This window comes from Lontra canadensis, unplaced genomic scaffold, assembly GCF_010015895.1.
Source record: "Lontra canadensis isolate GAN:19392208 unplaced genomic scaffold, GSC_riverotter_1.0 scaffold46, whole genome shotgun sequence".
NCBI lineage: Eukaryota > Metazoa > Chordata > Mammalia > Carnivora > Mustelidae > Lontra > Lontra canadensis.
The window spans coordinates 460,530-472,852 of NW_022631040.1; the positions used below are offsets into that span (position 1 = coordinate 460,530).

The following is a 12,323-nucleotide window of genomic DNA, read 5'->3' on the forward strand; positions in this document are numbered from 1 at the left end:
GCAAGCTTGGCTATATTGGCTCAGCACCCACAGGCAAACCCAGTTATCAGGAATCCAGCTGAAATCAGTGCTGACAGGGTATCTGATGCTCTCCCTTAGGTCATACTAGGATTACCTAGTGATAAAGAGTATAGGATCCTGAGTCAGATTGGTCCATTTCTCTACTATTGTCTGGGAATGGAACCTGGCTAAATTATTTACACATTGATAGCTTTGTGATTCTTCTCTAGAAATAGTGGTAATAGTTAAATAATAGGGTCATTGCGAAGATTATACCACATGATCTATCCAAAACACTTAGCCCAGTTTTGGCATATAATAAGTATTCAAATAAATGGTACTACAAACATAATTATAAATTATTGTGGATGTCACTAATCACTACTCCATTCTATGTATTCAATTTTATGCCAAGTGAGTGGATGTTTGAAGATCGTAATTGTGGAAGATGTTTTTAATAGTGTTGAGTGTGTGTGTCTATATTATTGTGTGTCTATTGCATTAGGGAAAAAGAACAATATGAGATTTTAATATTTGTTGGGGAATTAATAAAAAATAAAGTCTTCTCCCAATCTAGAAATGTTTTTTACAAGTGTAGGAAAGTTTTACTTGAATAAACATTAAACCAGAATGATATACATCTCAAGAAATCCACTAAAGAGATTGTGAAAAACAGAAAGGCATCTCACTCTTTTATATAGCTAAGCAAATACAATTTTTACATACATGTTAATTGTCATAATATAAAGGAAAAATAAAACTTCTTGTATCTTGGCAACAAGCAAGCAGTTAAAACTTGCAGCTGGATACATAGACTAACCTCCCAAAGAGACAGAGAGACTGGATGCTTTAAGTTCACATTTCAGAAAGATAGTTCTAAGACTTCCAAGAAAGACTTCACTGAGGTACAAAACTGGCTAGAGATTATTCAGGTTTTCAAAAGCTTTGCATCCTTCTGAAAGCAACAGAGAAAGGATTTACAATTGCAAGTTTTCTAAAGGAACTGCTCTAGGAAAAAGAGGAGGAAATATGTAATTTTCTTCCCTTTTGGCATCAAGGAAATTCATTTATTTTTTAGATTTTTATTTACCCTTACATATACTAGATATTTCCCAAAAAGAGTAAAGGAATTCAGTATATCCCTTCATTATTAAGGAATAGTGGGTCTTGGGGAATTGGAATTGAAACCAGTTGGTTTGGAGGTTATAAAGCCATAGACATTTTTTTTTGTCAACTCAATTATTACCATTTTATCCATGGAAATAGTGGTTTTGTCACATAGAAACCTTCTAGACTGTAGTGCTGTGACGGCTTAAATTGTGTTCCTCCCCCTCAAAGAAAAATGTGTTGGGAGTCCTAGCCTCTAGTACCTCTGAATGTGATCTTAGTTGAAGATAGGGTTTTTATAGAGGTAATTGGATTAAAGAAGGCCATTGAGGTGGGCCCTAATGCAATACAACTGACATCCTTATAAAAAGGGTAAATTTGGATACAGAAACAGACATAAATAAATGGAAGACAATGTGGAGAGCCATCCACAGCCAAGGACAGCAGCCTGGAATAAATCCATTTGCTTAACAGCCCTTAGAAGGAACCAATGCTGCTGACACCTTGATTTCAGATTTCCAGCCTCCTGAACTCTGACACAATAAATTTCTGTGGTTTGAGCTACCCAGTCTGTGGTACTTTGTTATGGCGGCCCTAGTAAACTAACACATGTGCCATCAGTGATATAGTGATGGTTAATTTCCAATCCATGCTTTTTATCTGATATAAATATAGCTAACATAGTAATTGTCTTTCTATATTTGTATTCTGGACACAAGGAGATATTTTTAGGCTTGGGAAATTGATCTTTATTTCTAGTATTGAATAATATTCCAAATTTATTTTTGGCTGAAGAATAGGTAGATTTTTTTAATTGTTTGAACATATTTATGAATATCCTTTTATTCTATCCATAATTAGATGCCTTTGCACCTTCACAGATAAAGCCTTCACCTTTAGAAACATAATCAAGGTTTTGAATTAGAAACAAACAACAGCTTGGCTGCTTGATACACATTTTGGACACTAAGTGGTTTTCGTTTGTGCTAGAATTTGTTAGAATGAGTGTGGGAGATTAGATTGCATTGACCCTGGCTCTTTTACTTGTGTCATGATTACATTTAGGTGGTTTCCTTGTAAACCTTGAATTCTAATAGAACACCGGTTGCCACTAGTAATGGGAGTGATAATCTGTAAGAATTCTCTGGAAGAGCCCACACGCTGAAGAATAGACACGATAGTAACTTCCATGAAGAAAAGGAGAGAACTGAGAGCACAGAAGGATCACTGGTCCATGACATGATGTGAACAATGAATGATTGTTGAGGACCCCCATCTATTCTTGGGAAAAGGAAATTCCTTGATTATTCCTTGATTATTTTTTGAGATTTGCTTTCTTGAGGAATTCCCTTGTCTGTTGTTTTGTGTGACCCTTGTCTCACCTCAAGCTTCTTCCTGAGCTATTTTTAACCCTTGTCACTTTAGGAGTACGTACTTCTTGCCGCCTGTGTGAATGTTTATCTTGCTTATTGCTTATCTAAGTTTGGAAAAAAATCTACAGATTTTTAAGCTTATGAAAGCATTTTCCCCCTAAATTTTTAAAGATTAAAGGTTTCTTAGATGAGTCTGCTAATTTCTTTCAAAAACTTGATAAACTTCTAGTATACTTACTTCCCTAAATTTTTATGACCAAATGCTCCCCAAAATTCCTTCTTAAAAATAATTTTTTAAAAATTTCTTTTCCTTCTCAACCCATGCATCTCTTTCTCTTTGGAGGTTCCCTTAAGGTTATTGAGACAATAGTGCTGGGTTGGACTTTGCTGTTCAGTGCCTTGCATCAGTTTTCTCTCCTGTTGGCATTCAGAAGCGCCAACTTTTTTTTTTTTAAAGACTTTATTTATTTATTTTTAAAGACTTTATTTTTTTATTTGACAGAGAGAGAGAGATCACAAGTAGGCAGAGAGGTGGGCAGAGGGAGAGGGGGAAGCAGTCTCCCAGCTGAGCAGACAGCCCAATGCGGCCTCAATCCCAGGACCCTGATATCATGACCTGAGCTGAAGGCAGAGGCTTAACCCACTGAGCCACCCAGGCGTCCCCAGAAGTGCACAATTTTTAAATATTAGAGGATTCTAAATCTCTGAGTTCCCCGTTTTAGTCTGTACTTGAAACTAATTCTTGCTTGAGCTACTATCTATCTTAAAATGTACAATTAAAGGCAGCAAATAACAGTATATACACACCAGTATTAAGCAGATGGAAGTTTTTAATGGATCGGGTCTGAGAGTGACACATAGACTTCCACTCATATGCCACTGGCTAGAACTCAATCACATGGCCACACCTAACTTCAAAGGGGATTAGGAAATGTAGTCCAGTCGTATGCCTATGAAGAATAAGGTAATCAATTTTGGTAGACAGTCCATATTCTCTGTCACAAGCAATATGCCACAAATTTATGAAATTTTCAAAATATTTTCTGAACATCTGAGCTTTAGCTTGCATTTTCCCTTTCATCTGATCTTTTGCTTGTTGTTGTCTACTTTTGTTTTGAGTTGTTTTGTTTTATATTATCCTTTTTGTATTGGATATTCCCATTACCAACATTGTTTTCCCAAAAGTACTTCCCATGTTTGATCATTGGTCATATTGGGTCATTGACACTTCCTCTAACAAAATAAGTGTAGTTGGCATCAGAAACACAGTATAAGAGCTGAGTGAACATGGAAAATGTGACAGGTAATAACAAACAGAAAAGAGGAGGACAGCAATAGGAAAAATAATTTTTCATCTCATTTTCCTATAAAGACTTACTTCATCTCTTGTTTTGATGCATTTTGTAAAAAAGCCTTTTATTCATGCTTATAGCAATTTGCTTTAAGACTACATTCTTTAAAATTGCTTTTGAACTATCACCATTTCCCAATAATGATCATAATCACACTTGAGCTATCATATGGTAATTGCACACTGATGTAAGAAGCAAAATAATGAAAATGTGAGGTGAAAGGGTGATATAATATAATATATATATATATATATATATATATATATATATATATATTTGATCTTTGTCCCTGGTTCCTGACACGAAGCTTCAAAAATTCTTGGAATTTATTAGTAGTCTTTTTCATATCTTTCAACCATACCTGATTTTATGCTAAGGAGGCAACTCATGGTGGATCCTCTAGATAGCTTTAGGATGAGAGCTAGAAAAAGTAACCACATGATTAGAATATTGAAACTTTCAACATCTTCATCACCTTTCAGACCTCCATGGACAGCAGAGGGGCTGGACGTTGAGTTTAATCATGTGGCCAGAGATTTAATTAGTCATGACTACATAATGAAACTGATAAAAACCCTGAAAAACAAGACTTGGAGAGTTCCCTGGTGGGTAAACATAATGATGTACCAAGAAAGTGGTGCGCCCTGACTTCATGGAGACAGGAGCTCCTGTGCTCAGGATCCTTTCGGACTTGCCCTATGTAACTTTTTATTTGCCATTTATGTTTATTCTTTATAATAAAATGATAATCCTTAAGTATAGCATTTTCATGAGTTCTGTGAACATTCTAGCAAATTATCAAAACTAAAAGGAGTTGTGGGACGCCCCCAGGCTGAACAGTTGTCTTGGAGATATCTGGGACTTGTGGGTGATGTCTGAGATGGGAGTCATCTCATGGGATTGACCCCCCCTTAGCCTGTGGGGTCGGAGTCATCTCTGGGTAGTGTCATGATTGAATTGAATTGTAGGATATCCAGTTGGTTTCAAAGAATTGGTGTCAGAATGCCAAGAGTCACGTCTGTAAATCACATCACTTTGAAGTCAATGATAGAGCAAAATAATAAACATTGAAGACTGCATCTGGGAGAAATAAATGAGACTCAGATTTATTTTTTGATATATTCATTGTGTAAGCAAGTAGCAAATTTTATATATTCTCAATTTAAATTCAAACTAGTAAATATTTACTGAGCACCTGTTATGACCCAGATACCTTGTTTAATGCTAGCAGTTACCAACAGAATAAATACATGGAATAATTTGATGGGAGGTATAGATATATAGGGACAAACAAAAACACATGACCTTACTTTTTTCTGTCCAAACAAGTTGGACTACTTTTTATTCATAATCAAAGTATTAGAATAGCTGAATGGAAGTTTGTTGCTATCTGCCTACACTGGATTTGATTTATTAGGACACTTTTTATTCCATTTTTAAGAAAATATTTACCATTTTACCATGGCTGTCCAGAAAGAATTTGAAGAGAATATTGATATTAGTTTCTATTTCTTTTAAATGTGGAAAAGCATTACCTGATACACTCTAGAGGAGTGATAAAATGTTATTTATGTGGATAATTATTTTAATATTTAAATTTATCTATTAAGAATGTGCAGTATTATGATTTCATACAATATGTCCAGAGTTGCCATAGGCTGAAGGTTTGTGTCCCTCCCCAAAATTCATATGTTGAAACCTAGGCCCTGAGGTGATAATGTTAGGAAGTGGGGCCCTTGGGAGTTGAGTAGGTCATGAAGGTGGAGCCCTCATGACTGGGATTAGTGCTTTTATAAAAGAGACCCCAGAGAATCCTCCACCATGTGAGGGCACAGGGAGAAGATGGCTGCCTATGAACCAGTGTAGGACTCCATCTCACAACCCCAAGATCATGACCTGAGCTGAAATCGAGAGTTGGATACTTAACTGACTGAGCCACCCAGGTGTTCCCCCCAATCAGTTTTTTAAGAGCATGACATATGCAACAATCCTTTGGAAGTAGTCTGAAAACCAAAAAAATAGTCTAGACTCAGCTGTGAGTCATTCATTTGGACAGCTGTTAGTTTTTCAAAATCATGACATAGTTTTCATCAACGACCCTTCATGTCATAAAACTTCCACAAGAAATGTATGTACCCTTTGTTTATCTTCTAAGGACTTGGGTATATTTAGGTATTACCTTTAAACTCATAGGCCTCCTTACTTAAAACTAGTCTCTTGAATGATACTTGTATTCTTAATGAAGGTAAAGCAAACTGTTTTTTCAAGTACCACTCAAAACGTCACGTCTACACTGATAACCTAGTCAAACACAGTGGATTTTCTCCTTTAATTATTATGTTTCAGTATTGTTTTCTAACTATTTTCTATTTCTATTCCAAAATTTCCCCCAGTTTGGACTGCCAACTGCTTCTGCAGACAGTTTGGTTAGTTCTAATTCTTTATCTCTTTTCAGTGAGGTACCAGCATTTCACCAGCTGTTTTGCTTTTCAGGCCTTCCTTCATCGTGGCAACTATGGTTGATTTAGTCTGTTTTAATAATTTTTAGAATTATAGTTGTGTTTTATGAGTCACAACTTCTGAAGATCATTAAATAGTACAGAACTTACCTTTATTTTTAAAAAGTAAATACACATATTTTGTTTTATAGTTTTATAAAAGCACCAAAAAAGAGTAGTGGCTTGTTTTTCTCCAAACCGAACCAAGTAAAAGTGTAAATGTTTTAAATCTCTTATTCTATAGAAAAGAAAAAAATAAGATCCTGCACCTAGAATGCAAGGTTGCTTCCTATTTGGCAAAACCTTTTTTTAAGGCTCAGCTGTGATGTCATTTCACCATTCCCCATCCTCTTTAGGTTTCCTTAATACTTGGACTTCTATGGGCTCACAACACATGGCTTTGTAGATATTTGATTTTAAGCCTTTCTATTAAGTAAAACTGAATACCTGCCAAACTGGGATCTTTTGTTAATTACCTCTGCATTCTACCAACCTTGCTCAGTGCCTGATATATAACAGTTAATGGAAAAGTGTCTGTTGATTACACAGCTTCATTTTTCCCAAAACCATGGGAATATTCTGTAGCCAAAGCATCCCTCTATTTTTTTTTTCTTAATTTAACACACATTGTAAATGTGCTATTCGTTTACTGTGTTATTTCTGACATAAGTCACTATTTAAACAAGATGTGAGCCAGCAGATCCCTGGACTCATTTCCAACAAGTATCTTATCTTCCAAAGTGGAAATCAAGAGCCTGACCATGCAATTAGGTGACACGGATAAATAAAATGAATCATATGTATGAAAGAATGAATCTCATAGAAAGCAGATGCTTTCAGTTCTGGCCAGTTGTTGATATGACCTCTGATATCAGATTTTCCAAATTTAAAAGGAATCAGAAATTTAGACTTTTATGTTAAGTGTTGGCACTTGTTAGACCTCTGTAAATCTTTGCAGGCCAAATGTAATTCCTCTGTAGTTTATGATCTGGACTCTTTACTGCCAATGTATAAAACTTCTAGCTGGCATGTTGCCTTTGTGATACAGAGAGGTAGCTAAATGATTTTGTCACAATATCACATTGGAATGGATGGTAAGACTAAGTATTAGTCATCTCTAGTTCTTTTTTTATTCCCCATATATAAAAATAGCACTTATAAAGTGCAGTTTAAGGAATTAATCCAACTTCTTCATCATCTAGAAGTAAAGAAACTGTAGAATGTATTCTCATTGGGCTGGAATGAGCTACTTGAGCTCTTACTTTTTAGGGTAACTTTAAAACTAGTAGGTCTTGAAAATAGCGTTGTAAAATCTTCGGTGTTTTTTCTCTCCTGTAAGGAAAATTAATAATAAAAATAGATTTAATCACAAATGCAGAATTATTCACATAAGCAGAACAGCATTTCTGGGTATGAAAGGGTTTTCCGAGGGTGTGAAGCTTACTAAACATTTAGAAAGTGAGGAGGACTTGCAGAACTGATATTAAGAACAGTGAATTCTCTAAGATGAGAATGTTATCCATGCTGATGTGGAACCTGAATCTGGGGAAAGAATTTTAGTATTATTACCAGACAGCCAATCTGACTCAACAAAGTCCATGCTGGGGAAGAACGGAGAAGTCATCTACAAACGACCTACGTGTGCTTTCAAACTAAGTATTCTTGACACCTAGGCTCCCAAATTAGAGAATATACTATGATAGAATGGAAACAGACAAAGATTGGGACACCACATGCTTATTTTACCCTTTAGCCTCTCCCTACTGTCTCAAGTGAGGATATTTTTATAGTCTAGACAGTCTTCTCAACTACATGAATGTGTTGGATGTGGTGGAGTAACTCCTCTTGCTACTTGGAAGGGCTGAGTCTGTGTCCCAACTAGTTTGTCCAGGGGATGCCTGGGGGTCAGGTCACCCTGTGCCTTCACGGGAAGCAATAGCAGTAGCCCTCTTTCATTCCTTGAGTAATACATTTTGGCACACAGTTTTAAACTCTGTGTATGGGAGGCTTTCCTTCCCTGGAGGAGCCTCGAAATTTGCTACATGAGAAACAAGAGTTTCCTTCCATTGCCTCAAAGGGCAAAGACTGATTTTTTTTTTTTTAATTTGCTTTGCTGTATCTATCTTTCCAAGTAAACTTGGCAACAAATAAAACCAGCATTTTGAGATTACTGTTTGCTAAGTGCAGGATTAATTTGGATTCTTAAGAAACTCCTTACAATCTTTGACAAACATTAGCTCTCATGTCTTCATTTATTAAGGGAAGATAATAGCAACAGAATTTTTCAGAAGAACTCCCATACACTGCGGTATGCACATATGCTGTTTCTTTCCTTTGTCTCTTTTTCTAGGCATTTACAGAGTATAGTTGCAGTTGCAATTTGGTGTTGCTGGTACATTTTAAAAGGCATTTAGTGAGATGAAAACTCACATGACAGAAAGTTGGAAACCCCTGGATGTGGTGGCTCCTACTTGCCTAGTTTTGTGCCTTCACATATGAGAATATTCAAAAGCAAAACTCCCAGGTGTTAGGATATATTACGTGGCTTTAGGCTTTGGTTTTTGTTTTGTTTTGTTTTTGTTTACATCTTATTAAATGCTTTTACTGTGTTTGTTCTTTTTGTTGTATTACCTCAAGTCCTTTGCAGAAATATTTATGAAGAGTAAATACTCCTAACGATGGAGAACAAACTGATGGTTACCAGAGGGGAGGTGGGGGGGGTGGTTAAGTAGATGATGGGGATTAAAGAGGGCACCTGCTGTGAAGAGCACTGGATCTTGTATGCAGGTGTTGAATCACTAAACTCTGTACGTGAAGTTAATATTTCACTGTATGTTCACTAACTGGAATTTAAATAAAAACTTTTTTAAAAAGAGTAAATACATGTTTAGTGCAGGAGAGGATTAACTTTCCTCAGTTATTGGGTATTTTCATTGATTAAGAAAACTTGGTTATAAATATTAAAAAGAAATATTAAAAATACAGCTATATTGCTGTATTATACTACAATGTATAAAGAAATGCCCATTCATAGCTAACAACTGTATAATGAAAATATCTCCTTCACATGCATCAGGAAAACTTAAGCAGGAAAGCATAAAATATAATCTCACAAATTTTTCTATTTCAAATTTCTGAACAGAAAGAACGAGAGAAAGGTTCTAATTTGGCCTTTATGTTTCGACTGCCTTTTGCTGCTGGGAGGGTGTTTAGCATCAGTATGTTGGACACTCTTCTTTATCAGGTATGCAGTGTTTCTTTTTTCTCTCTAAAATGTTTATTCTAATTTCATTTCAATTTTATTAAATGAATAATACATCAAGTATTTCTCATGGAGTGGTTAACTTATAACGGGCCCTGGAAGTACTTCAGAGTTTTATTTTGTGTATTCAATGACAAATGTACCTGTGAAACATTGTGTAAGGAAAACAATATTTTTCAGAGTTATCAAATAATTTTTAACCATTCTTTAGTATCAGTGTCCTACAGTGTTTTTGTGACATTTGAGTACATTTTGCTTACATTTTTGTTAAGAATATTACCAGAGTAAAAAGAGAAGGTAAGAGCAAAATATATTTAAAAAAAGACAATCTTCTTCATAATGCACATTTTCAAAAAAAAGAGACACCAAAATGATGTCAATAAACTGACAAACCAAGGACATTTTAAATATCCACTAATGACCGCCTACTTTAGAAAAAATATAAAAAAGATTTTGCAACAACTAAGAACCATTTAGTTTGGATGGTCATTTGATCATAGCTAAGAACTGTATAGAGATATTATTTTGCACCAATATATTTTAATCTTTTTTTAAACTCTACCAGATACTGAACAGCACTAATATCTCATATTCTCGGATTCAAGTAATCAGACAATTTATAAATATTTCTATTAAGAGAAAACAGATATTCATGGAGCTTTAAGTTATTTGATAACTTTAATCTCAAATAAAGCATTCAAACATTTTGTTATGGTATTTTCTTTTGGATTGTGTATTTTATGTAGCCTCTTCTGCAATGCTTGACTGAATAAACTCATCTGAACATGGTTAAAGCTTTTCTGCTGGCCTTGGGGCTAATTATGCCCATGAATATGCCTCTAGCAACGTCACAAACCATCTGCTTATGCCAGATGAGAGGAGGAACAAGCACAACAAAGGAGAATGAGCACTCCTATTCACCCTAAACTTTCCAGACACATTCTCTGGGCACTCCAAGAGGGGGCTTCCACGCCCACACTCCATTACCACACACATCCTTCTGATCTCTTAGGGGATTGGAGGGGAGGAACTGTTTGAAGAACAATGCTGAAACTGAAGATTTTCTGTCAGTAGCAGTCAAATGCTTCATGTCATTATGCACCAGTGGTTTTCAGATTTTTTAGCCCTGGAATCTTATGTTTAAATCAAATCTCGTGAGAAAGTCTAATAGATGGACTAAATAAAAGGGAAATTGTTCTACAGAAGTAGAAAGCAGTAGTTATTCCTTTCTCTTCATTTTTATCTTATGTTTTTTGTTGTAAATACGCATACAGGAAGTTAGGTGTTTTCTGAAGCTACTACAGAAAGGGTGAAGCAGAACAGTAACTTTCAAATTGCCTGTTTGGCTTTGCCTGACATCAGATATGTTATGGTTCATTTTTTTCAGATGAGATAGAATACTCATTTATTGATTAAAAATGAATATTAGAAATCAGATATATAAATCCTAAATTCATATAATAAGTATGCATATATTCTAAACTAAATGCCATCTAAGTTTTTTGGTTAGTGATTTGAACCCATGTTCTCGAGGGTAAGTGTTTATATATTTAAGAACTATTATTAATGTCTACAATTGTACAGTGACTTACTATTAATGCAATTCTATCCTAGACATCATATTATGTGCTTCCTCAAAGAAACTGATGATGTAGGCAGTATTATCAATCCCAATATGTAGACAAGACACAAAGGCTCAGAAAGAAAAACTATCCAGTAGTTACTGTGAACTCTCATCTTTAGACCATGCACATCTCATTTCGATTACTCACTACCCTATCCCTGTGGCAAATAAATCCACGTTATGGTACTTTTTTTTTTTTTTTAACTTACCAGAAGGTTGTTTTTCTTTATTAACATCTTGTCCATAGTCCCTTTTCTCCTTCCCACTTGAATCACAGATCACTTTCATATTTTTAATGATTTTCTCGATTTTCATCTTCATGGAGCTAGAAAGCCAATGATTAAAAAATAAGTATAATCTGAGGAGAGGTGGAGGGGGTGAAAAAAAGTATTGTCTAAAATACAATGAAATAGGGGCACCTGTATGGCTCATTTGATTAAGTGTCTGCCTTCATCTCAGGGTCCTGGGATCGAGCCCAACATGAGGTTCCCTGGTCAGCTGGAAGCTTGCTTCTCTCTCTTCCTTTGTCCCTTACCCCACTCATACTCTCTCTCTCAAATAAATAAAAAAATAAAATCTTGAAAATAAAATAAAATAAAATGATAAAATACAATTAAATAATTACTAAGTGAAACTGAGAAAGATCCTTCTGTCATCAAATTCCATGAGATTGAGTGCACAGATTTTGTAATAGCAGGTGGGGCTGTCCTGTCATTTTGGCTCTCTTGTACCCCTTGTCTTTGCCCTAATGAAGTTACAGGACAAATGACTTCTAGACAAGGGATGCATTAGTGACAAATGCAGCAAGCAAATCAGCAGTATAACCACATCCAGCTCAAAAATAATTTATAATAGCCATTTACCAAATCTTTAGTGGACTTTTTTCCCCCATGAGTACTTTCAATTTTTCATTTTGGGAAATAGTTTTCAGTGTCTGAGAATGTGCTTAAAAAGTCCTCTTCTTTAGCACACACTGGATTACAAGTGAAGTTGAAGGGTGCGTGTCACCACTGCTCTTGTTGGCCTCCAGTTGGTTCATGGTATAACTACCAGGACACTAACCCACCTCAAAACAAAACTTCCATTTCTTTGGCCTGAGAAAAGGGA

The 12,323-nt window shown here is 35.5% G+C and overlaps 1 protein-coding gene across 5 annotated transcripts in view; it reads left to right on the plus strand.

Annotated features, from left to right (window-relative positions):
* The window catches only part of KCNT2 (potassium sodium-activated channel subfamily T member 2), a 344,381-nt gene that overhangs the window by 281,055 nt on the left and 51,003 nt on the right, over positions 1 to 12,323 (plus strand). For all 5 annotated transcript variants that reach the window (XM_032872884.1, XM_032872885.1, XM_032872886.1 and 2 more), the window contains one exon: positions 9,473 to 9,574. In XM_032872884.1, the coding sequence (XP_032728775.1) occupies positions 9,473 to 9,574 (102 nt within the window). The remainder of the gene's footprint in view (positions 1 to 9,472; positions 9,575 to 12,323) is intronic.